The sequence below is a fragment of the Ursus maritimus genome, unplaced genomic scaffold, assembly GCF_017311325.1.
Source record: "Ursus maritimus isolate PB19 unplaced genomic scaffold, ASM1731132v1 scaffold_7, whole genome shotgun sequence".
Classification (NCBI taxonomy): Eukaryota; Metazoa; Chordata; class Mammalia; order Carnivora; family Ursidae; genus Ursus; species Ursus maritimus.
In genome coordinates this window covers 5,389,329-5,414,764 of record NW_024426885.1, presented here as the reverse complement: position 1 = coordinate 5,414,764, position 25,436 = coordinate 5,389,329, and the positions used below count along the sequence as shown (strand labels likewise).

Below are 25,436 nucleotides of genomic sequence, written 5' to 3'. Positions count from 1 at the left end.
ACATTTTCTGCAACATACACACAAAGATCTTTTTGGAGCTTGGTTCCCACATTTCCAGTTGCTACTTCCCTTTTTCTGGAAGAGTCTGCAGTAAGATCTTGGAAAGGATGGATGGGGTCAGTAGGGTGCTCGTGAGTGACTAGCTGTTCCTATGCTCTGGTCAGGGGAACTCGGGAGTAGCATTTTATTCTTCCTGTGGCCTGGAGGATGGCCTGGGCCTGAGTTGGAGGCCCTGGTGGTGTCTTCCACTCTGTCGAAGGTGACCTGTCTCCACCGTGCAGTTCGGTTCTGCTGCCCCAGAGCGGTCCCAGCTCAGAGACTTACCCCTGGTGGAACGAGCAGATGAGAATGTTTGTATTCCAAGTCTGGGCGTAGACGTCATGGTCCTTTAGGACTCGGTGGGGGTTTAAACAGCTCCCTGGACCCTCGGGGATCTATGTGCCAGGCAACGCACAGGAGGCAGGAGGCTGCTGGTGTTGCCACCCATCTCCTGCAGGCCAGGTCTGGTGTTTGTGAGGCAGTGTCCTGGGGAGACGCACACCATGCTGAATGCTACTTGTCGGGAGGAAAGCAGTCTGGAAAAAGTCCCTACTCTTGAGTTTCAAAAGCATGAATGTGATGGGGCTCGAGCCAGGCCAGGCTCACCCGTGCTAGGTATTCTCTGAACAAAACACAGGATGCAGGTTGTGCTGGGTGAGACACGGTGCCGAAGTACTGTGGCTATGTACGAGACCTAAGTCTCCAGGAGCTCCTGTTATATTTACCTCCTCATCTCTTCTTTCCCTGCCTGCATCCCCTTCTCCCATCAGACAACCAAACCATTTGACCAAACGCTTTGTGTTGAGACCATCACGTGACCTGAAGGCGTGCCATGCTGCTGTCGCAAAGCCATTTTCCATACTCCGTATGACTCAACTGTGATAAACGATTAAAGCTGTAGATTCAATTTCTTTGGTTAGTCGTTTTCTCTTAAAAATGGGAGTTTTAAGTATGGGGACTTTTCTTGCAAAATTATTATTCTATACATTTCCAAAGAAATAAAAATCTGTCCTAAATCTCAGGCTGCTCTGTCAGCTGGCACCAAGCTTTGTTCTGTTCCCAGAGACTCTGCTAGGCTTTATAGTAACACCTCCCCCCACCCCCGCCCCTGTGCTTTTGCAGAGGAGTGTGGTTGTAGCTTCTCCAGTCAGAGCTCTGCTCCTCTGATGCTCCTATAAATACTTGGACCTTGCCACAGTTTCTTTAGCATGCTCTCGCCAACTCCTCAAGTTAATTTAAGGGGGAATGTAGTTAAAACATCCCTTTCTTCAGTCCTCTGTGTGTAGCCCTTAGGAGTTAGAAGCAAGTGAGTTTGGCTCCCAAGCACTTGTATTTTCTGGAGTGGAGGAAAACATGGAGTGGAGGAAAAAATCTTGGATTTCTCCGGCCTCGTCATTGTCGGCGGGCTCCATAGACAGCAGAGCAGAAGCATCTGTTTTTAATTCTCCCTGAGTTAGATCGCCGAGTTCCCCTGGTGCTATCCGTGGCTCTCACTGACTCACGCTCTGCCACTGTGGATAAATCATCTCACCTATGGGGACCTGAGCTTGCGTGATCGTGAAACAATGGTGGAGATGCGTTCTTACCCCACATGGGGGTTCTGTGGCATGACTGCAAGAGTGCAGGGAAATGCAGGGTGTTGGGGGATGTGATAGCTCTTGCTGTGTGGATCTGGATGGGACACACAGTGTTCCCCAGAGTGCAGCGTTTAGGTCTAGGGCCTGAATGTGGCTGGGTCCATGTCAGCACCATGGACAACTCCAGCACGGTTGCGAGGGAGCCTCACCTTAGGCTCTGAGTTTCAGGCTGACTGTGTTCCTTGCAAGCTGGGTGAATTTAGCCAAGTCTCTTTCTCCTGGTCCTGGTTTCTGTACATGACTCTGGCCTTGACTCCAGGTATTTGAAGAACCAGGACCCAAAATAGCCATCATACTCTCCCAAATTCTCCACTTGAAGATCTGAGGGGCACCATATATCCAGCTTGCCCTAAATCAGATCTGTCCTCTAGCCTGCTGCTCTGTCCTTCTAAACACAGCCTATGGCCAGCATTCATCCAGGTGTCCAAGCCATGTACCTCGGACTCAAGCTCCGCTAGTCTTTTCTGGTTGATCCCACCAGCTGGGTCAGTGGATTGTCCTCAGCAGGCTCCAGCGTCCTTCCTCTTGGGCCACTTTCCACTACCCTTGTTGAAACTTTCAGAAGTTTTCCCTCTGACCACTGCAACAGCCAAGCAGTGGGCTTGCTTTCTCCCTCTCTCCCTCCTCTCTCTCTCCCTCCCCCCAACTCCCCCTCATTCTCTTCCCTTCCCTATCCTCCCTTTTCCCCCTCCCTCTCTCCCTCCTTCCTGTCTCTCCTCTGTCTCCCCTGCCACCCTGTCCTCCCCTTCATTGTCTCTCCCTCCTCTTTCCCCTTCCCCTCTCTCCACCCCTGCAACTTTCCCCTCCCTCTCTTCTCCCCGCCTCTCCCCTCCCTAACCCATTTCCCAGTTACCTACCAGAGTCACCTTCGGAAATCCTGAAACTCCTGGGCAGAGTCCTGCTTATCCTTCAGCCCAGGTACATGTCCCCTCTTCTTTCTGTGGAGTTTCCCACCCTCTGTCCTGTCCAAAATCCTCCAGAATGGGTTGCCCCTCAGGCATGGTTGTCTCTGCATCTTTACTAGAGCAAGTCTGTCTCACATTGGATTGTAGCTGTTTTTTCTCATGACTGTGAACTCATTGAGGGATGTACCCCGTTTATTTCATCTTATGTCTAAGGTCCATTTAGTACAGTGTCAGGCTCAGAACATGCTTTGTTACTGAATTGAAATAAACAGATGAACTGAACCCAGGTCTCCTCACTCCTAATCTGTGCAGAATGCTGCTGTTCTTTTTTTTTTTTTTTAAGATTTTATTTATTTATTCGACAAAGATAGAGACAGCCAGCGAGAGAGGGAACACAAGCAGGGGGAGTGGGAGAGGAAGAAGCAGGCTCATAGTGGAGGAGCCTGATGTGGGGCTCGATCCCAGAACGCTGGGATCACGCTCTGAGCCGAAGGCAGACGCTTAACCGCTGTGCCACCCAGGCACCCCAGAATGCTGCTGTTCTGTTTTTTATTTTATATTTATAATTTATCATCAAAATGAATATATGTATGTAAAATATGTCTGTGTGTTATATACCTATATTATATATTATCTGTGGATTCCATTCCAGTAGTTTCAAATACTAATAATTTGATTACCTGCTTTTAACACTTAGAACATTGAAATGATTCATCATAATTTTGGGTCCTTCTCTCACCATTATTTCACATAGTAGGTGCATAATTCAAATTTAAAGAATCAGTGTAAGATGTAAAATACCAGAAATAGATGAGTATTCAATAATGTTATACCCAAACTATAAGATCTGTTCCCCTTTCCTGGTATGCTATGGCAAAGAAATTATGATCACAGTTATAAAAACAAAAACACCTGCCTGTTACCCTAGCTATAATTATACTGTGATAGCCAAAGCTATTATTATTGACTTTTCTGAATGGTTATTTATCCTGACTATACTGGAGAACAGTCCTCCACCTTGGGTGTTTGGCTGAACTCCATCATCCTCGATCTACATCCTATCTTTGAGTTCCTCTGGAGTACAAATACTGGTCTTGTTACCCAGCCCTCATTCAAGTGCCTGAGTTTATGGGCTGGCCAGACGCACCAGGATCAAGGAACCACGTGTTAGCCTCCCAGAAATTGTGCCACAGAGAGGTCAAAGAGGAAAGACTCCAGCTCTATTTATAACCTCTACCCATAATAATTTATCAAGTAGGAAAGGGACCAGATCACTAACAAGAGTGTCACATGTCCATTAAACATATCTTATGCCATACTCCTAGCAAGCCACAGAGATCATACATTGTCATTAGAAAGGAACAATAATTATTAAATGTAGCCTGCCACTATGCTGCTGTCCCTGGCCTCAGTGAAGAGCATGAGTTTTTATTTTGTTTGGTTTTGTTTTTAAGTTTTGGACAGGAAATACATTGTAACTGCACTTAAAAGGAGAAAACACACAACTCTCCAAAATTGGTTGTAGTGAGTCTGGCAGGTGCCGGGGTAGAACACCGTGTTAGGTTACTGAAGGTTGGCCAACACATTGGCCATCACTTCATTCGCTCTTACCATTTTGAGGATGGGCACTTGTCTGCCCAGGGAGGCAAATGACTTCCTGGGGTTTCGGTGCTGGAGGTAGTGTGCAAAGCAGCCGACGCCCTGGGCCACCAACCCAGGATTGGATTGCTAGATGCTCTGAGGAGCTCCTCCTCTGTTCTGATCTGAGCTGAGGAATGCCATCTGACTGATAGAACGCAGTGAGAGTCTCATCACACAGACCAGAAAACCATTAGTTTCTTGTACATGTCCTCTGGTGTCACCAGTGACCATCGAAACCCTAGGCTCCCCACTCTACCCCCAGAGATGCTATGTGTAAGAGAGGAGCTTTTTCAGGGTGTCTGGGTGGTTCAGTCAGTGAAGCGTCTGCCCTCGGCTCAGGTCATGATCCCAGGGTCCTGGGATTGAGGCCACATTGGGCTCCCTGCTCAGTGGAGAGTTTGCTTTTCCCTCTGCCTCTGCCCCTCCCCCCTGCTCGTGCGCTGGCACTCACACTCTCTCTCGCTTGCTTTCTCTCAAATAAATAAAATCTTAAAAAAAAAAAAAGAGAAAGAGAGGAACTCTTTCAAAATGGCAGACAGGAGAGTCCTTCGTGTGGCCTTAGCAACCACCGTTGTCTCTAATCTCCACGTTCCCTGTGGAATTTCAGATGATCTAACTCGGCATTGTGGTAGGGACTGAGTCCTGCATCTGGCCCCTTAAAAAAATCTGTATTTGTGTAAAAATGAATCACATCCATTTTCTCATGCTGTTGACACTGCAGCCTCCTCTCAATGGTTTTGAACATCGGTGAATGCCTCCTTAACCGTTACTCTGGGCATAACCAAAAGCGAGGGTTGTTAAGAGGAGGGTATCATCAGTGTAATCAACCTTTCTCTGCTAAATGTATTTTAACGAATTGCTTTACAAACAATATGTTGAGATGAGTAATCAGTTTTCAGTTTTCCAGCATCTAACACGTATCAGAGTTACATGTCAGAACTAAGGTGTTACTATTACAAAAGCCTAAATCCTTATATATTGGGGAAAAAGAAACAATATGTTTTTAAAATTCTGATGGAATAGAAAAACTTGGATTGTTAGGTTTGGGAATTTTCAAGGAGAATTCTGAGGTCTGGTGAATCTTTTGTTCTGACTTTTAATTTACTTTATTAAAAAAAAGCTTCCTTATGCCAGAATCACTACGTAAGGTATCATCCCGGGATTACTCCTTTCTGTCATCTTCCTCCCAGCCCATCATTCACCGTAAATACCAAGAACAGAGCACTAAATATTAGACAAAAGGCTAATTTCCTCCACATCAGTTCATGTTGTTAAAGAACTTAATATGCACAAGTGGCGGTAATTAGAGCAGGACTGGAAGGAGCACGTCCACTAAGAGATAATCACTGAATGACAAAGGCTGCAGAGATCCCACTCCAAGTGGGCTCTGGACAGGCTAGACTTGGCACCATTTCTGCATACAAATGCAATTACCTCTCTTAACAATAAGACTTCATTAGTCCTGAGGCTTTCAGTGCTGGTGGCTGTCCTGATCCTGCGTCACCCTCCCCAGCTCTTTGCAATTAGTGCAGTACACGAGAATCGCTAAAATTTCCATGTGTAGTTTTATCTGGAATCTTTGCGTCCTTATATTTTGTGCTCTTATTGGCCATGTAATGAATTACCAAGGACGGTTTGAGAAAATGCCATTTGTTAGTTCTGTGAATTCCTCCTTCCATCTCGAATAAGGATCATTGACTCATTTTTTCCTAAAATCTTCCAGTCCTTTTGGAAATGAACATGTAGAATTTAGGAACTTCCTACTGGATGAGCAGTCAGAGATTGCGAGGTACTAGAAGGTTCCCACCTTCTGTAAAGATGAGTGTACATGTGCAGTGAGGCATCCCCTTCACCCTTGGGGAAGCTCTGGCTGTTTCTCTCCCTAGCTCCTCCTGTGGTTCCTGATTCTCTGGCCTGGGGGGTAGGCTCTAGAGCTCACATCTAAACCCTCCCCAGCATGCTGTCCTTCAACATGATCCCGCCTCCCGTGAGTAGGCCGCCTTGCAGGTCAAGCATCCCTGCTTCCTTCAGCTTCTCCTTATCTGTCTTTGGTCTTGGTGTCTCTGGCACTTATCTATCCAACAGAAGGTTCCCCTCTGTCAGAGCTCTGTTGTTGCAGAGTCTTAGGGTAGGGGGAGTATGTGGGGTTATCTTTAGCCAGATTAGACTTCTCATCTCCCAGTGACTGGGGCGAAGCCTGTCATTTCTTAGGAGTCCCGCTGGAAATGCTTGCTGCAGAAATGCATATAAGCACCACATGGAAAGGGCTTGGATATTTAATCAAATGGTTGTTTGAAATCCTGCCCGTGCTTGACCATCAGTGGAACACATCAGATGACGAAAATAGGACATAGACAACATGGCCTTCTGCAAGATCCCTCCCTCAGTGGTGTTGAAAACAAAGCAGGCCCTCAGCATTCCTGTCCATCCAGATTCCTGCTCCCTTACTCGTCTGCCACATAATTCATGTCCCTGGAGGCCAGCTGTGTGGTGGCCTTGATGTGTAGAAATGGGGCAGGTGTGGACAGTGTCCTCCTGGGCGGTACAGCAGCCTCAGGGCTTCTAACGGTGGGAATTCTAACACAGCAGAATTTAAAATTCTGGTAAAGATTCTGTTTAATGAATCTGAATCATCATCGGCGTCATTATTGCCTTTCAGATCTTGCTTTCATTCCCACAGTCCTTTGAATCGAGGTTGGCACATGCTATTTTCTTTAAAATGTACAAATTTGAATTCAAGCCATTTTGTTGTGGTATTATTTTGCAAATTAACCACTTCAGTAAAGGAGGGAAATGGTGTATTTCATTGTTCCGTTCTGAAACTCAATCTGAACAAAAGGTGAATCATCAGTAGCGTGACTCATCAGATTCGTCTGACAAGAGAATTAACCAAGATAGGCTGGGTACAAAGGATTTGAACTGCTTATGAGCAAAGATTATATTAGTAATTTATCCTTAAAACATTGTCTGAAATAATTACAGCATATTGTGACAGGAAATATGGATGATGAGCCAGAAAAGTTTTACTAAAGAAAACTGAAACTTGCATCTCTTTTAATCTTTTTTCATGCTGAGATGGTCTTTAATTAGAATTTCACAATTGGTCCAGATCACAATCCAAGGGATATTGTCTTAGGAAAAATGTAATCATGTCAACCACCTCAAAATTCCCAGTTATGGGAAATATTACTTTTGATGTTTGAGGTTTCAGTGGACGAGGGAGCAGGGCAATCAATTCGCTGCCCAGGAACAGTTCTGTGGCTCTGCATAAATCGATTTGCCAATGCTGGAATGGACGTTACTCAGTTGAGAAATGCCTTGTGACTGTCCTCACATTTCCCTCCATGTCTACTTTCTGTAGAAGCTCAGACTCACTCCTGCAGTAAATCACTTGTAAATCATGGAGTCAACCAGCTTTCAGAGCTGTAAGGGACCTCTCTGATCCTTTCATGCTGCCCCACGTGATGTTAGAGATTTAGTGGATACCCCACCAGAGAGAGGGGGGGTACGGCCCCAGCCTCTGGGGCGCCTGGTCCCTGAGCAGGAGGCGGTGGCAGGCTGATGTTGCCAACCTCTCACTTGTGGTACTGGCAGCCTTTTTCCCTGAAATTGCTTCAAGACCTTTTGTCCTTTTGATGTTTCTTCCAAGTCCTGTATATTTCCACGACAGGCTTATTTTTTACAGAGAAATATGTACGGCTGCCCATGGCAAAGGTACACATTTATTACAGGACCGTGTTGATAAAACTGCAGGCAGCCAGGTCTTGAACATGGCACCCTTTGCATTTCCCTGGGCTAAGTGTTACTGGAAACACAGTGGATTCTTATGCTGCTCAGGGAGGGTAATTGGGTTTCGAGCGAAAAGAGCGGTGTATACATGCAAGACAGGCTGGGTCAAATTCATTGACCTCCAGGGCTCTCTGCCTGCCAGTGCACAGGTATGACGAATTGCAACGTGTCGATATAGCAGTTGTGATGGCCCCTTGTGTACTCCCAGTTTCTCGGATACCCAGTCTTTTGGGATTTAAAATTTTCTTTATTTTGAAACTCCTTTAACCTGTTCAATCTCGAGGTACTCGAGGGATCCCATGGGAAAGACCAACAGCAGTGGCTGAGATGGTGGTATGGAGACTCCTAGGAATAGTCGCAAAGTTTAGGATGCAGGCTCTGGTGTCTGAGAGCGTGGGTGCCAAAGCCACGCTTGGAAACAACTGCAAGGACCTTGACCTTGAGCTAACTTGCCCCTTGGTGATGGGACCCTCCCTCCGTAGAGCTGTGTGTGGGAATTGAAGGAGGACTTGCTTGTGCATTTCCTTGGTGAGAAGAAATGGACTTTAGTCATAAAGCCTCTGAAATCTGGACACTGTCTTTGGGTCACTTCTGGGATGCTGGGGCTGCCCATGTGCACTGCTGCAGGTCCCCCAGACAGGTGACTTCTCCTGCAAAAGGACTAATGAGTTTTGAATGCTTTTCTACCAAAGAAACCTCTATTCTTCATGAAGCCTTTGGCATTTGAGGATTAAATCCTAGGGCTAACCGGAAACTGAAAAATCACCTGGTTGAATCCCCCTTGCTGTCCTTTCTCTTTTTTGAAAGGGAACCCTGCCATGGGGAAGTTACGTATCTAGGTGTGTCAGCAAAGGCCATCTATCGGGCAGACTCAGAGTGATGCAAGTCTTCCAAGAGCCAGACCAGTATCCTTTCGTCCCGTTCTATTCGTCTTTTATATTCAGACAGTATGATGGAAGCCCCCCCCCCCCACAATGGCTGTCCTGGGTTAGCCACCATGTGCTTCCCCCATGATGTAACTGACGCCCACACAGGCCATCGCTCCTGGCGAACAAGCTTCTCTGTGGCTGACCCACAACCCTGTTCTTATCCTGCAGCTCTGTGCTCACCAAGAGGATGTTGTGTTGGGATCTGCGTATGCCATTTGTACCCATCATTGAAACGATGTGATTTATTTGAATGTTGCATAAACCAGCGTAATAGACCTTAGAAGAGAATTCCTTCTGTGAGTTACAGTTTTGGACAGAGTAGGGTGTGACCAGATAGCAAGTGTGGAAAAGGTAGGGGCAAATCGGGATCTAGAACTGTGTTCTGAACTCAGATTCCCTCGCAGGGTGTTCATGGAAAATCACTTGGAACTAGAGCACAGGGCCCACATTCACAGATAACATCTGGGCTGCCCCTCAAAAGCCTGGCATAACTTTAAATCTGCGAAATGGACGACCTCAATTTATAGGATGAAAATTCAGTTAACAGGTTAAGTGTATAAGTTCCCTTTTGACTGGTTTTTCAGTTAGTTGACTAAAAGTGAGCTTTCACCTGTCTTAGCATCCCCACGGAGCTCAGAAAACTCTGGTCTAGTGTCAATAACCAGGGTACAGAGTGTTTACATTTTTTTTGTTGACCTGTAACCTTGTGCAAGTTAGTAACAGTTAAATTTTCATAATTTCTAACGTAAAGTGATAGGAAAGTTGGAAACGGAGCTTGATGAGCCGTGTGCGTTCAGTCTGGTAGTGATACTGAGATCCTTATTAAGGGCTGCAAGTGTGGAGGCTGTGGGAGTCTAGCTGAAATGTTGCTCTTAAGCCCTTCTAGAATAACTTCTGTTTGCTTCACAAGTTTGGGGGCTGGGGAACTGGTGTTGCCATCACTCTGAAGGGAGAGATTTTAAAATACTTTCCTGAAAAAGAGATCTAACATTCCAGTTTTCCTAGCAACACCTCTCCAGGGATGCTTGGCTCATTTAGAGGGAGGACTGTTGGGGGAGGGGGGTGTGCCCGGCTCTGGAGGGTCATATCTTTCAGTTCCTGAAGACGCATGCCAGCACGCTGCAATCCCTGGGGTCGCGTTCTGACTGCAGGGTCTCTGAGTGGATGTGTATTTTCCCCATTTTGTAGGAGGTAACCAGAGTGATCCCAGTGGCCCAGTCCCTCTGACTGGTGAGTCTTTGCTCAATTTTGGCAATTTCCTGTTGTTCTGAGACGCTCACAGTTCTTTGAGAAAGTGGGCCAGTAGCCAGTGTATTGGGATTCATGCAGAATGTTGGTTGAGCCAATTCTAAATAGCAACCACTCAGAGCTAATTCCTGAAAAAGACAAATTTCTGTCCTTCACAGGCTTGTTAAATCACTTTTAATATCACTTTTAATGTACGTTACCTCTGGATTTAGAGCTAAATTTACTTAAATTACTTCAGTTACACTGGAGAGTGCCCTAATAAATTCTTTTTTCAATCACCCACAAAATGTTAAATGGGTTTGTGCTCATCAAGCTCACCCTGAACCTTCTCGGAAAATCTCTGCTCACTTCTGCTCTGTTGCATTGAAAGACTGGGTGAGCCCCAGCTCCCAGAGTAACAGAAGCTAAACGGTGAGGGTAGATACCAGGTGCTTTACATTCTCCGCTTCTTTTCCTAATGACTAGTATTAGCGAAGGGTTATTTTATGTCAGAGTTTCACCCCTTCACTGTTGACTCTCAATTCCCTTCCACCACATGCATGTAGTGAAAGTATTCCTAACCAAACTTCTCTGATACGGAGCTGTCTCTGAGGAGGTAATTTGCAATTTGTGGGAGTTCCTGACAAACAAAATTTGCCTGGGTGCTTGCTTTTCACCTCTTCTTTATTAAAAGTGGGAGGACAAGCAGGCGGCTTGGCATGCTGGCCCAGGGCTGCTGCGGGGGTCCGGGCTCCCTGCGTACTGTCAGGAGGCCTTAGCAGTGGGCGTGTGCCTTTTACAGACCTTAACCCGGGGGTGGTTCCAGCAGGGCAGGCTTTGTTAGCCTTGGCGAATTCTTGTTTTGGGGCTGTCCTCTGCTTTATAGGATATTAGCAGCATCCCTGGGCTCTATCTACTCGATGCTAGTGACACCTCACCAATTGTGACAGCTGAAAACGTCTCCTTCCAGACCTTGCCAGATGTCCCCTTGGAGGCAGAATTGCCCTTTGTGAACTTGTGCAGTAAGGAATGTGCTAGGGTGACACGTGGTGCTCATTCATGTCTGCCTTTGGGTTCTTCTGCCTGGCCCCAGAGGGAGTCCCCAGGTGACCCAGTTGTGCTTTTCAAGAGTCTGAGTCCCATGTGGGGTGTTCTGCCTAGGCTGGAGATGTGTGATGGGCCCAAGAAGGTGTGGATTCAAGCTTTATGCTACATTGAAGACATTTACACGATCTCCCTGCCCGTCTCCACCTTTTTTGAGAGGATGGTGTCTTTGAAGATCTTTTTAGAAGGTGTATTCGTCAGGGAGAGGAGATGGGAGTTCTTGTACACATGTCTAGATCTATAACCATGCAGCGAGAATTGTTTTTGATAATTTGGTAGGTCCACTCACATTGGCCTTCCGGCTTAAGTTTCAACAATGAACTAAATCATAACATCTCTTACTGCTCTCGCATCTTGTTTGTGAAAATTACATTTCCGAAGAGAAAACAGACAATAACCTCCCTGAAGGTTGTGACCATGTCTGAAAATTCTAAATTTCCGCAAGAAGCCTAACATGGTTTTTCCCTACTGAAAGTTTCTGCTGTATTCTTGTTGATGCAAATAATCTAAACAAACATTAAATTAAAAAAACATGATGAACAGCAGTATAGATTCTAAACAGGGGATTGTGTCCCAAGGGATGCCAGTGCCGCAATCTCTGTGAGTTCCTAAGGAAATAAATTGCATATTTGGTGCAAGCAGCCTGGGTTCTTCCATGGTATTCCTAGCACATCCAGTGTGGTTTGCGGTCTTTGATCTATACCATCTGAAGGGCTTAGCTCTCTGAGCTTTTCCCGAACACACAGCACAGTGCTCATGGCTAGCGATTCTGAAGGAGCAAGCCATCAAACTTATACCACTTTTTGAAAACACTAAGATACATTTGCAAGATAAATGAGTTCAAGCTGTCCCTCATCCTGGGATCGTACACCTGGGGTTGAGTATTTAGAAGGAGCTTAGAATTATGATCAAGTAAGGCCCTTTACTTTGTGTGTGTTATCGTCATCCCAGCATGGCCCCCGATGATTCTTGCATTCGTGGGTAAACATCATTTGTCACTCATAATAGAAAAGTGGGAGGAGGAGGTTAACATACCTATAGATAATACATGCACTGTTCCTGCATGTGTCACAATTAGCTGTGTCTTGCCCCGTCCGATATGAAAGCCTACAAGATAAGAACAGGAGAGCATTACAAGTGGTGGTTGGTGGTTGCTGGCTGTTATAGAGCAGACACCTCACATCAGATGCTTTCCCAATGCCATTGCTCGTCATGGTAATGGAAACTGATTCACGTGTGTTTCCCATTTGGCTCCTGTCTGCATTTATCATACAAAACCAATGCAATACCTACAGCTAAGATGAGCGTTAAAATAAATCCAGAATGTGAACATAAGCTACTGGATGAAGTAGATAATCTGATTTTGCTAAAAGAAAACTGAGGATGTTTCAGTGCAGCTTTATATTTATGGTATTTTAAACGTGGAGGGAAAACCAATGCCAGATATGCTGACTCCATGGCTTAACTTTGCCCCACAACCTCTTGGCCTGCTGGAGGACAAGCTGCAATCCACGGTTCTCGGGCTGAATCTGTCCTCTGTCTGATTTTTTGCAGCAGGCTAAGAATGGATTTTATATTTTAAATGGTAGGGGAAAGAAAGAAAGAATAATAATACTTGGAAACTATGTAAATTAATGATATTTAAATTACAGTGTCCAAAAAGATTTTGAGATTAAAAAAAAAAAATCAACATTTTTTCCTAAGTATCTACACGGCATCTTCCATTTTGCTTCTTGGTTTCCAGATTCCAGAATATTTATTCTCTGGCTCTAGAGAGAAAACAATTTGTTCAGCCTTGTGGTAGAGTATCCTAGTGCTGCTGTCATGCCTTCCACTGATCTTGTCTGCCATATTATCCATGAGATCTATCAGCCCTATGAGGCCACACAGGTTTGTTATTTTGGGGAAGGGGGTGGCAAGGTTGGTAAACTCTCTTCCTCTTAAAAAAAGAAAACTAACCTTAGAGTGTTTTTTGGAGCCTACTATGGAAGGTTGAATAAAAGGTTGATAAGCAGGATTTTCTTGACCAGGCCTTAACTATATTTTGGCCTGGTTACCTCAAGAAATTAGCATTAGGGGTGCTTTCTTGCCCTTTCTTCTAACGATTTCAGCTGACCTTTCTTCTCTGATATTTTTAACAGCCAGGTGTAGTTTTTCCAAATATTCCTTTGTACCCAGGGGCAAACATAACCACAGCCTGTAAATTCGTGGCAGAAGAAAATCTTCCATCTGAGTTGGCATATGTACACTTAGGGGGTAAATTTACATTTATAGAATCACTCAACATGGTGATAGTGTGCACAGAAGGTTTTCCGTCAACATCGATAGTCAATATTTTTATCACCTTTGCTATGTAAACTTCTCTTGTATGCATCGTGGATTTCGAATTGAAAATAACTTTTGCTTTCCTCATTATATTTTGTGTTCCATAAACATTTGACAAAAAGATTTCCCACTCAATGTCATGTTGTCTTTGTGAGCTTTGGTAAACTCAGGACTTGCCCTTTGAATTCTGTGTATTTTGCTTATTAATCAAGTGACTATATTCTGCCCTAAAGTGCTGCTGATCTTTGCTTGTGACCCCAGTGTATTTGGGCAAGGTCTGGAATCGTCGTGTGGCTGCATGTGTGTTGACCTTTGTCCACCATCACTTTCTGTATTGGGATCCTTTGGATATGCACATTTGGTGTTTACTCTCCCCTTGGCTTAGTAGAGAGGAACAGTCAAGATCCTGTGCGTCTCAACCTCCCCTTCACCAGACATGGCCACTTTCTTACTTAGACTTTTCCTCTTGTTGACAGACCCCAAGAGTACATTCCTCATGAACCTTCCCACTGCCTCCAGAGTGGTCAGACCCCTTCCAGGGTTCCCTGTGTCATGACATCGATCTTGTCCATTCTTCCATGCCTGATGTATACATAAAGGGACCTCTCCATTCAGCATATTCTACTAGATCTTGCCCTAAGCTCATTTCTGACTGAGGTCATTTTGTACAATATTGTGCACAACACTTGAGCCCACGTCCTCGCAGTGACATGGCATGGTGCGGAACGTGTCACACTCTTAGGTCAGGTTGCAAGTGAGGTACTGTTCTGCTTTTGTGTTGCACGAGCATATGCTAACCGCCAACCAGGGTGGCTGTTTATAGGTGTTAGTCATAGTCCAAAGGTGAGGCTTTTGAAAGAAAGCGGGCAAAATCAGGGACATTTCTTAGCCCTTATCTGAGGGGCACTCTTTCTGGTTTCTGAGGAAAAGTGAATTCCAAGCTTGTAGAACCTTCCAGTCTTAGACCCTAGGTAAAATCTTGATCAAGCCTCAGCAACACCAACACCCCTTACTTGCCCAATATCTCAGAGTTCCTAAGTGTCTCACATTGGAGCCTTGAGCCCTCAAATTAATTATGGTATCTCATTTTAAAGAGGAGAATACAGTAACATTTCACATCCAGGATCTCATTATTCTTAGACCCCAGGCTTCTGATTCTCTGTGATGCCTTCCTTCTACCTTGGGACTGGTATTCTGCACTATGTATGTGTAATTGGCAACTTGGGATAGTCAATGAATCCAGCAATGGCAGGACAAGGGTAACAGAAATGCACTAAAGGACTCTCTTCCAGAACCTGGGCATTTTTCAGTTAGAAATTGCTTTTTTAAAGCATTTTCTGAAAAGACTCTATTCTTATCCCCTTCTAAAAAGCACACACATTTTTTTTAAACACTGTTACAGTCAGTAAGCAAATAGTTATTAAGTGCCTATTAAGTGTTAGGCATTATTTAGCTACCGAGGAGATATTTTTGAATAAGACAGAGTCCTTGTCCTCACAAAGCTTGCAGTAGAGTGGCAGAGGTAGGCAAGCAATACATAAACAAGTGGATGGATGGATGCATGGATGGATGGGTGGATGGTTGAGTTCTGGTAACACGTGTTAAGGAAAGGTTGTGGAGAGGTGGCTTTAGCTAGCACACTGAGGACACAGATTCTGAAGTGGGACTTCAATGATAATAAAAAAAGAAGTGAGTCATCTGAAGATGCAGGGCTGAGTGGTGCAAGCAGGGGGACCATCACATGTGAACTTCCTGCAGTGAATGATGTTGGTATGTTCACATGACAGAAGAAAAAGGCCAGTGTGGCTAGAACAGATGTTGCATACAGGAGTTGGGGGGGGGGGAAGATGAGATCAGACCGTGTAAAATAGGAAACACTTTGAACATTATTTTGAATTTAATGGGTAGCCACTCTAGACTTTTTCTTACAGTTGGATGAAAGAGTGACGTGGAAAACACTTCTTGACTTACTCTCACCCACGCCTCCAACATCACTTTCATCCAATTTCCTTTCCCTTGCTTCTTTTATTTACAACACAATCTAATTCACTCAATCCTAAAATATAGTATGGTTTGGCTAATGTCTATTGATAAGCAAATGAGTCATCATGCCTGCTTTATATGGAGACATTTTTGTGGTCATTGGTTTTTAGCTAATTTAAAAGAAAAACAGATGGTCCCTCCTTTTTCCACCATATCTGGGAAGTATTTTCAGGATCTCATTGCCATCAACTTTTCTTAGAGAGGCCCCTCAGTATGTTTCTAAGATTTTTTTTAAAGGACCTTTCTTTTGTTTAAGGAATTTAAGTGTTTGGAGTCCATAAAGGCAGTTTATAGAAGTAGAAGTCAATGAGAAATTAATTTGTGGATAAAATTTAAAGTGTTGCCTTTGTATCATGCAGTTAAGTCATAAGCTGCCTCCAGCAGCCAATGTCAATCAAGTTATGCCTGCAAAAATTTTATTAAGCATGAGGGTGTTTTCAGGAGAGGGTTTAAACTATGTAATCCATTGTGCTTATTGCTTTGATAATCCATCTAATTGTCCTTGGAGCTTTCAAGCTCTAGGGTTTGGCTTCACTGATAATTTTATGGTCACATTAATAATTGTGTTACAGCATCTGAATGAATGTGTTCTCTAAATATAGATGAAACAGATAAATTCTTTCTATAGGACAGGGAACACGAAGTGCTGTTATGGAATTTCCCTAATTTTTTCTTCTCACTTGGAAGCAAGTCATAAAACCAATACTTGGAATGATTATCTTTCTAGATCACCATTGCCGTGAAGAGGAGAAATCCAAACTCTTTGAACTGCTGGAGCAGATGTTTCTCTAGTGACAGTAGGGCTAGAGATCTTTTGCGATTGTAAGTTCGGAGAAGAGAGAGCTTAGATCATTGATGTAAAAGCTGCAGAGTAAGAGTGTCTTGATCAAAAATTATAAGTTTTCCATCTTGCAAGTTAATTGCTATCTTTCTAACGCTCTCTTTCCTTTTGTTTTGAGTTTTACCTTATACAGGTTTATAATCCTATGCCTGTCACAGTGCCTGGTACACTGAGTATTTGTTTAATAGTAATGTGACCAAATAATATTGTCACTCTTTTGGTTCTCATACTGAAGTTCAGTAATAGACGAATCTAATGAAAAAATTCCAACCAAGTACAAAAGGCAAAAAGTATACATTGTGAAAAGCTTTGGTCCCCACTTTTTTCCCCAATAGGAACCCCTTTGTACCATTGTGATAAGCATGCTTATTGTAAATAAGGATTTTTTAATACATTGATCTTGTAGCACTCACTATTGTCCACTGCAGTTAGTTGCCATTTGCCAGTATTTTCTGGTCTTAGCAATGTATGAAACGTGGAAAGTACATAACATTCAGCACCAGGGACAGCGCCAAGCACCAAGCTGCTGACCTGTCTTTGGAACTTTCTCTCTTCTGTTCCCTTGATTCTCTTACTCCAGAGAATCCCTCCAGAGCACAGTTCTAACTAGGAACGAATTCCAGAATCTGGAACCTCTCCTCACTTGATGCCCTTTTGACACTTAGGGTCAGAGAAGACTTCACTGAAAGCTGAAGGAGACTAGATAAGAGTCATGAAATGAATAGGGGTGTAAAGAGCATGGACATAGTGAAAACACATGGAGGAGGGAGGGCTTGCTCCAGATTTGCTAATAGAGAGGGATATGGACAAGTGAATTTTACTGCATAGTTCTGGTGGAGTCCAGGTGTAGAGCCATTCCCACTTGTGCTTTGTGGATTTCTTTACAAGACCTTGCTCTGCTTTACAGAAAGCAAGATGAGTGTCCTTTATAAAAGACAGTGTGAAACTCTAGTTGGGGCACGCCCATTCAAACACAACACTGGGGCCTTCTTTCTGGAGTGGCCAAGATTCCTCAAGTTTAACTCTGGATGCAAGCCACCAGTTTCTCCAGCTACCTCAGGCTTCTGAAGTAATCTCCACTTTTTTGTTATCATTTTCAAATATATACTTTGTATGCTTCTATAAAAAGGAGAAAAATGGTGATGAATTTGGGGTTTGCAAGTCATTCCTGTTGCAGATCAACAACAAGAGGTAATGGAAGGTAGAATTAACAACAACAGCAACAAAGAAGGTAAGGCCATGGCAGAACCAGTGTGGCAGCTTTTATAACAAAGCCATGGGGATGCTGAAGGAAGGATGGCCGCTGGTGTCAGTCTGAGCTATGTCCTGGGAGGCACCGGCCGAAGAGCAGGGGTGGCAGTGACAGACAGCATCTGCTTTCCCGAGAATGCATCACAGGGAGATCTAAGATAGCAAGGCCCTAGGTGGCAGGAAGGGGTGCTGAGAAATGTCATAGAAAGGTCACCAAAAGCTTTCTTCCTGGCCACATATCCAAGCTTCTCAGTGTCTCCGAGACCTTGAAGATGAAGCCTGAAAGGCAGGACAAACAGCTCTGACCCCCCCCTTCCCCACTGAAAATTAATTGTTTGTTTAAAAGGTCAGGAAAGGGGAAAAAAATGCCTCTCACTGCGCCTGTTATCAGAAGCAAAGTCTGACAACGTCTTAAGCATCTCAGAGAAGAATGGTTGTCAAGTAGAAATTAATCCTATGATATTTAGTCGTAATTACTAGTGCTGGATTATTGGATTGCCTCTGACCATGCTGTTCCTACTGCCACATCCCACAACACAATTTTCTCTGTAAGATCTTAATTTCCCAATTGAAAATTTTCTTCTTTCATTCCTGGGTGACTGCGGATGGTATTTGACTTCAGAAAAGCATTCTCCTCTCAACTAACGTCATAAGTGCGTTAGCGTGCCGTGTGCTGTGGGCCTGTGCCCCGGAGCCCCGCGTTGGCAGAGAGTGCACATGACCCTGTTGCTGAGTTGCTGATTTTCAATGGTACGGTGATTTTTAGCAAGTTCAGAATTTCTGGCACGTAAACAGATGGTGTCTCAGGGGATGCTAAACCGAGGGCATGATCCTTTAATTGTGGTCTTCAAAACACGTTTATCACATAGGGTATTGGATTGGTCACTTTGAGTTAACTCAGAGGTATGTATTAGGCCCTTAGCTAGAGATGGTGGTTTCTGTAGAAAAGAAAATGGCACGATCTCGACTCTCAGTGATAATTTTATGCACTTGTTTAATTTATTCTTATTTTGATCCTTCTTGTTCTTTTGGCTTTCTCCCTGGGTGCCAAGAAGTGTTTTTTCTACCACATTCCAGCCCAGGTTTGTGTTCCAGCTGTCCCTTCATGATAACTGAGCCATCACTTATGTCAGCATCTTAAAGGGCTTTTTCATTTAATAGTCTCAAAGTGACTTTGATTAGAGGCATAAAGTGATACCACAACTATTGTCGGGAGCAACTAAACTTCAAAAAGTCGTCAAAGGCAGCTGTTTTCAGTGACCCCCTACTATGTTTTAAGACCACCCCTGGCAGTGGTTTTGGCTTATTCCTAAGGCTGAGTTCTCACTAGGAATTGGCCTGATGATACCCTGGAAGGGCAGTTACTTTATATATTAGCTGTTTCATAGTGAACGTGAATTTAGACTTTCCCTATGTAGCCATGTAAACTCAACTATATCTGTGTTTTGCGTCTAAGCTATTAAATGCCAGAATTTGGGGAACATGCAATTTAAGTGTGTTAACGTGAAGTCGATTTTCATAATAAACTCCCAAGATCGTCCGTCGATCAATAAAAGGCACTGTTGGCTTCCACTAGCAATGGTGTGAAGCTGAGAGAAGCCATCTGTTAGCCAGTGACAGCCTGCTATGTTAGGCTGAGCAGTACCGTGTTCATCAGTGGCCTGGGATGCCCAGCCGGCTAAGCATTTTGCGTCTTTTAGAAAGTGAGGTGGTGTTTTAAGGAACGCAAAGTCAGTGACCCCAACTCTTTGTGGCACCCCTGTCTCCCCATGCCTCCCGGGTGTCTAAGAGGGCTGAGTGGTTGGAAGCCTTCTGAGGTTCTGGAGGAGTGGGGCAGTCAGCTGTACCCCAGGTGCCTTTGGGCAGCTCCCATTACCTTTCCTCTACCACAGTGCCTGCCATTCGGTACTGTCTTGGTATGTTTCATAGTTTCCTCTGTTTGCCCAGCCAAAAACCTGCATGCCGGTCACAGGAAGGTGGCAATGAAAGTTTGTGGCTACATGGAATGATGAATGGAAGACAAATAACAAAATTAATTGGGAAGGTAAGTTTGATTCAGTAGATCTACAAGGGTTGGATCGAACTGATTTCCGGTGATATTTAGCAGCTCTTAACCTGATTTAAATAAAACGCGAAGACTCATGCCCATGCTTTCTGTTCGGTATCTTGAATATGGCATAATCGCCAAATTATTTGTGTTTTGAGAATTTTAACCAGCAATCATTAGTTATTCTATAACCCTGGTTTCTGTCTTCTCCTGCTCTCTTGCCTGTAGATTCTAGTTCAGGTAATAAGGCCAATCCCATTATACTCCTGGTTGCCTCTATTCATCTAGGGCTTCTTTTTGGAGAAAAGAGGTCTCATTGGCATTGAAGTACATCAAGTTCTTCTTTTCCACACACACTCATGTGACCCTCCTGAACATGAGTGTGTATGTTCCAAACATCCCTTGTGTAAAAAATAGAGTTGTCCTGGCTGAGTCCCCTGAGGGAGATCTATTTTTGGAGTTTCACGTTGGAACAGAGATGGGATATCCTGCTACCAAGCTGATGGTTAGATTTTGTAGCACTTTCTGGTTGAGTTGCAGTACAGATGAAAAAAACTGGAGGCTAGAACCCCAACACCATGTATAATTTTGGCTTGTTGGCAAGTGCGTTGTGGTCAAACAGATTACTTAGAAACGATGTTTTAGAACACAGTCATTCAGAGGAGGAGGTACTTCTTTCTTCTTCTTATTTGTCTTAACCTTTGTCTTTCTTTCTTTTTCTTTCTTTCTTTCTTCTTCTTTGAAATATCTTTTATTTTTTTAAATAGGTTTATTTATTTATACACTAATGTTGCCTTTCTGTACTTCCAAACTGATGAAATATTTTCTCTGTTAATCAAAATTACAGTGAATAAGTATTTATAAACATTTTAAGTTAATAAATATGTTTGAGTCTATCTCTATGTTTTAAAAATCCAATTAATTAACATATAGTGTATTACCAATTTCAGTGGTAGAGGTCAGTGATTCATCAGTCTTATATAACAACCAGTGCTCATTACATCACGTGCCCTCTTTAATGCCCGTCACTCAGTTACCCCATCCCTCCATCCTCCTCCCCTCCAGCAACCCTCAGTTTGTTACCTATGATTAAGAGTCTCTTATGGTTTGTCTTCCTCTCTGATTTTGTCTTGTTTTATTTTTTCCTCTCTTCCCTTATGATCCACTGTTTTGTCTCTTAAATTCCACAGGTAAAGTTCTCAGAGTTGTTCGTAGCCTGTTCTCCCAGAGCCAGGAATGGAGATGTTGATCCTTGAAGAAGTAGCTCCCATGCAAGCCTCGTGTCATCTTAGCAAACACATCCTAATAACCTAATGCCGGTTATTTCCACTTCGTGTTCTAGCTTTGAGACCTCAGAGGGTTTGGGCGTAGATTAGCCCAGACAACAAGCTGGCCTTCAGCCTGGCTGCATGGTCACAGCCCATCCAGTGCTTCTTCAGGGCCAGCTTGGTGCTTGGCCTTTTCCGGGAGTTGCTCGGGGGAATGACACATAGTCCTTGCCCTCAAGACACTTAGCATCTAGAGGACTATGTTTCCAATATGAAGGCGCTGCTGCTGTGCTGATGGAGTAGAGGCGTAGAACTATTTCTGGGGACAGTTTCTGCGCTCATTCAAAGGTACATCTTTGTTCTGGCCCAGACGCTCTGTTCCCTCCTCGGCAGCTCAGCATATCTGCCGGCAGGTTCCCAGCACCCTGCTTGTGGCTTTCTTGCAGCGGGTTCTCATGGATGCTGGTGACGTGATGAGGTGTTTTTGTCCCACGTGACTGAGAGCATCTTCGTGGCCACAGATTCATGTTCCGAGTCCTGGCGCTGAGCCCACAAGCGCTTTCCGTGGAGCAGGGCTTGAGGTGTCCATCGTAAATACCTGTTTCTTTCCTGACTCATAGAAAGTGAGCACTGTACCTCCCTTCTCTGCTTTCAGCCTTTCCACAACACTTATCAGATGGAACACGCCATACATTCTAGTTATTATTTTGCTTTCAGTCTGTCTCCCCCTGACAATGTCAGCACCATGAGGGGAGAGATTTTTGTCAGTTTGTTCCGTGATGAACGTTCAGCGCTCACTTAGGGGCGCGAAGGATAGTGGATGCCCAAGAAATAGTTTTTGAATAATGAATGAGAAAATGAGTGAATGAATGAATGAATGAATGAATGAAGAATCTGTGTGAGTATCCTGCTGGGTTAACTGACATTACACCCTGTGCTTCTGAAATGAAAAGAGACGGTCAGCTTTGTGATGTTTCCAGCTGGATCAGGTGAGAACATCTGTCTCAAAGTATTAACATTATCCCACCTTAAAGTTCCCCAACAAGTGGAAAAGGTCAGTCATCTTCTGCTTTCCACACCCAGATATTAAAGTAAATGGCTTAGCCTGCCCCTCAGCCAGCCCCCTCCTCATCCCCGGGAAATGTCATTTCTTTATCTCAGAAGCAGTCCTGGTGAACGAGTTTCAGTGAGAAACAAACACGTGATTAATAATGAATGCAGTTGCTTTCTTTATGTGGTGTTGACAAATTAAATTTTATTGGCCTTGCAACTCCCCAAATGTGGTGACCCTATAATTCTCAGGAGGCTAAGGCTTTTAGGGGAGCTTGCAATGCCTGTTTTCACTATAAAGCAAAACAAAATGGTGGCCAATGGAGGCGCATGGCAGCCAGTGTGATGCTTCAAGCGCATGTGAGTCCCTGGGAGCCAGCTGGTGTCCCTTCCTTCTCCCTCAGCCCTCTGCCTCACATCCGACAGCGCCTCCCTGCATCTCCCTAAGGCTCTGCCTCACCTCCCTGCTCACGTCCCTTTACACAGAGCCATGCATGATGAAGAAATAGGAATATATTATTATTATTATTGAATATCCATTATTATTACTGTCAGAAATGCATGCAGACTTGGACCTAGACAGACGCAGAGATAAACACTATTATTAGGGCAGGACTTCTCTCTTTAGAGTTGTATCATCATATTTCCATAATATAAAATCATCATAGGAAGGAATTGGGGAAGATAGTAATTATTATTTTGTGCATGGACTGCCTGGTTAGGTTACAAACAGGGCAAAGCTTGCATTTGCTTTCTTACATTCCTATGTTGCAAAATGGTAACTGTGATGACAAACAAGCCATTCGCCCCAAAGGGCACCAGGAGTAGCTATTAATAAGGAAAACAACTTTTTGGGGCTGAGCGGAGGCTGAGTTGATTAACTTATTTTCCTGGAAGACAGATAAAGCTTAAGCTATAATTTATTGAAAATTAATGAAAATGGATTATGGTGGCAGTGGCTACCGACCTAGAATGAGAATAGGGATCTGGGTACGTTGTCCTAAAGCATGTCTTCCTCTGGCTCACTGTGGTTCTGCCTCACTCGTTATCTTATGTGTAGAGTCTGACTTACAGAGGTTGTAATTTGAAAGCATTAATGTGCATTTGCTAGTAGTTCTGATCATAAATATCCACAGAGCCCTTCATGTTTGATTTATAATTTCTTTTGATGTATTTTTTTTTTTTAGAGCAGTTGAGTTAATTTTGAATCAGACCTATCTTTGTGAAGTGTCTGTGCTTTGTTTCAGAAGTCTGACCTTGTGCTGTTTTTTTAAAACAATCGCTTCAGAGCTCTTGCAGTTGAAGATTAAAATCTTTAACTTTTGGTGTCATCATTTATAAGACTCTCGATGTCCAATTATGAGACTTGTATCTGGGGAGAGAGTCTACTGCTGCAACCAGTGAGATGTCGAGAGAAAAAATTGACTCCAATTTTGATGACTAGGACCTCGATTCTCATAAATGTCCTTTCAGATCCAGCCTTTAGAATACACACTTTTTGTGGTTGTTGCATTGAAAACTTTCCTCCAACTTGTGATTCACATGAATTTAGATGTACATTTGAGGAAGGTAGAGCCAGCGGGGCACGTGGCAGTCACTCATTGAGCCACTGACGTGCTGGATGGTACCTGAAGGCCTTGAAGAGCCTCCCGGGAAGGCTGCCTCTGGATAGACGTTGTGCTTGGCACTCAGGTCCCTGGACTTCAAGATCAGCGGCTTTGATTTTTTTTTTTTTAAATTACCTCACAGAGGACATTCCTCTCACTACTTATGTATCCTTAAAAACATGCCTTAGTACTAGGATCCCTTTAAAAGGTGCTTTCTGCTTTCTCCAGAACATGAGCTTGCAAAGATCTCACCAGCTTTGGGCACGAGAGCGTCTTAGGCCCTTCATGTTAGAGGAAGAATCCGGATTTTCAGTAGCAGCAAAAATGCTTGCTTTTTAATTCTGTGTGGACATAGCAGGTTTGCCATTTTCAGAGGATGAGTGAGCGGGTGCTCAGGCCTGACGGAGATCTAGATGTGAAGTCTGTCTTTACCATTTCTCACAGCCTTCTGACCTTGGGGATGCCAACGAGCATAGCCAGGCTTTAATTTTCTGGTGCAGGTAATTCCTACCTTTAGTGTCATTTTGAGGATTCAGTAAAACAATGCAGAATGCTCCCATGTTGGAGGTGCTCAAAATAGGTGGATTTTAAGGGTGTTGTGCCCAGAGACACTCACTTCCCAGAACTCTTCCACAGATCCAATGGGCAACAGAGCTCAAGTCATTTTGGCATAGCCTAGCAGAATTTGTATCAAATTTTTAAAAGTATTTGAAAATTAGAACTGCATTTCATCTCTTAAAAAAAAACCTGAATTCTGGGACACAAATCCATAAATGTTCATGTCATGCCTTGAATTGCTCATTTTATCTGCAAATGGGGTGCCTGGATTACCTAGTGACTCTGTGGTGAGGCATTTATTCACCTACCAACTTAAAAGGCCGGGGAGGTATTTGAAATCTATTTTGGCATTCTGCACAGGAAGATTATTTAAATTACATTTTCAAGTATGTGTGATACCTACATGAAGCCCAAAGCAAGAATTTAGAATGTGTTTTATATTCTTACAAATATATTTGCTTCATTTTTCGTATTAAGGAGGGAAAGCCTTATTATTTTTCAAGAACTTAAAAAAAATGTGTTTACAAAGTTCTATAAATATAAGCTGTAGAAAAGACCACAGCCCTGTGCATTAAGTGAAGAGAATGCTGGATAGTACACGATCTGTGCTTCCATTGCAAAATCATAAAACGTAACTTATACTTGAGATTTTACTCTTGAATATTTGATCACAAATCTATAAAAGCCATTAGTTGCAACAGAAAAAGAAAACAGAAAGGTGTTTCTGAAATCTCTTCAAAGGATGGCAGCCAAAAAGGACAGAAGCCAATTCGAGCATATGTATAGCAGGTGAAGAGATAAGAAGTAAAGTGTCAGTAGACAAGAAAATACGATAGGATCCCTGGACGCATTTACTGAAGGACGTCCGCAGAGAGGGCTCTGTTGCTTTATTCTCTCTCTCTCTCTCTCTCTCTCTCTGTAAACTTTTATATAAGGTAGTGGCTGAAATGATGATGTTGTTAGGCCTCTCTGGAGGATTTGTTCTTAGAGCAGGAAGGAGCCGTGAGGTCTCTTGTCTCATCTGGAAGGTCCTTCTTTCATAGGGGAACAGGTAGCTGGGAGAGGCTTGGCCAGGATGAGCAAGGACTAACCCGTGTTTCCTGACTCCACACCCTGCCTTTTCCATGACGCCAGGCCCTCTTGGCCTGTGCATGTTTCTGAAAACGAATACAGAG

General features: G+C 43.8%; 2 protein-coding genes across 2 annotated transcripts in view; one reads left to right on the top strand and one right to left on the bottom strand.

The window, feature by feature from the left end:
* The window catches only part of DOCK1 (dedicator of cytokinesis 1), a 495,125-nt gene that overhangs the window by 207,174 nt on the left and 262,515 nt on the right, over window positions 1-25,436 (top strand).
* Window positions 1-25,436, bottom strand: part of INSYN2A (inhibitory synaptic factor 2A) — a 37,851-nt gene that overhangs the window by 3,716 nt on the left and 8,699 nt on the right. The window contains exon 2 of the mRNA XM_008685660.2: window positions 12,307-12,378. Coding sequence (XP_008683882.2) covers window positions 12,307-12,378 — 72 coding nt within the window. The remainder of the gene's footprint in view (window positions 1-12,306; window positions 12,379-25,436) is intronic.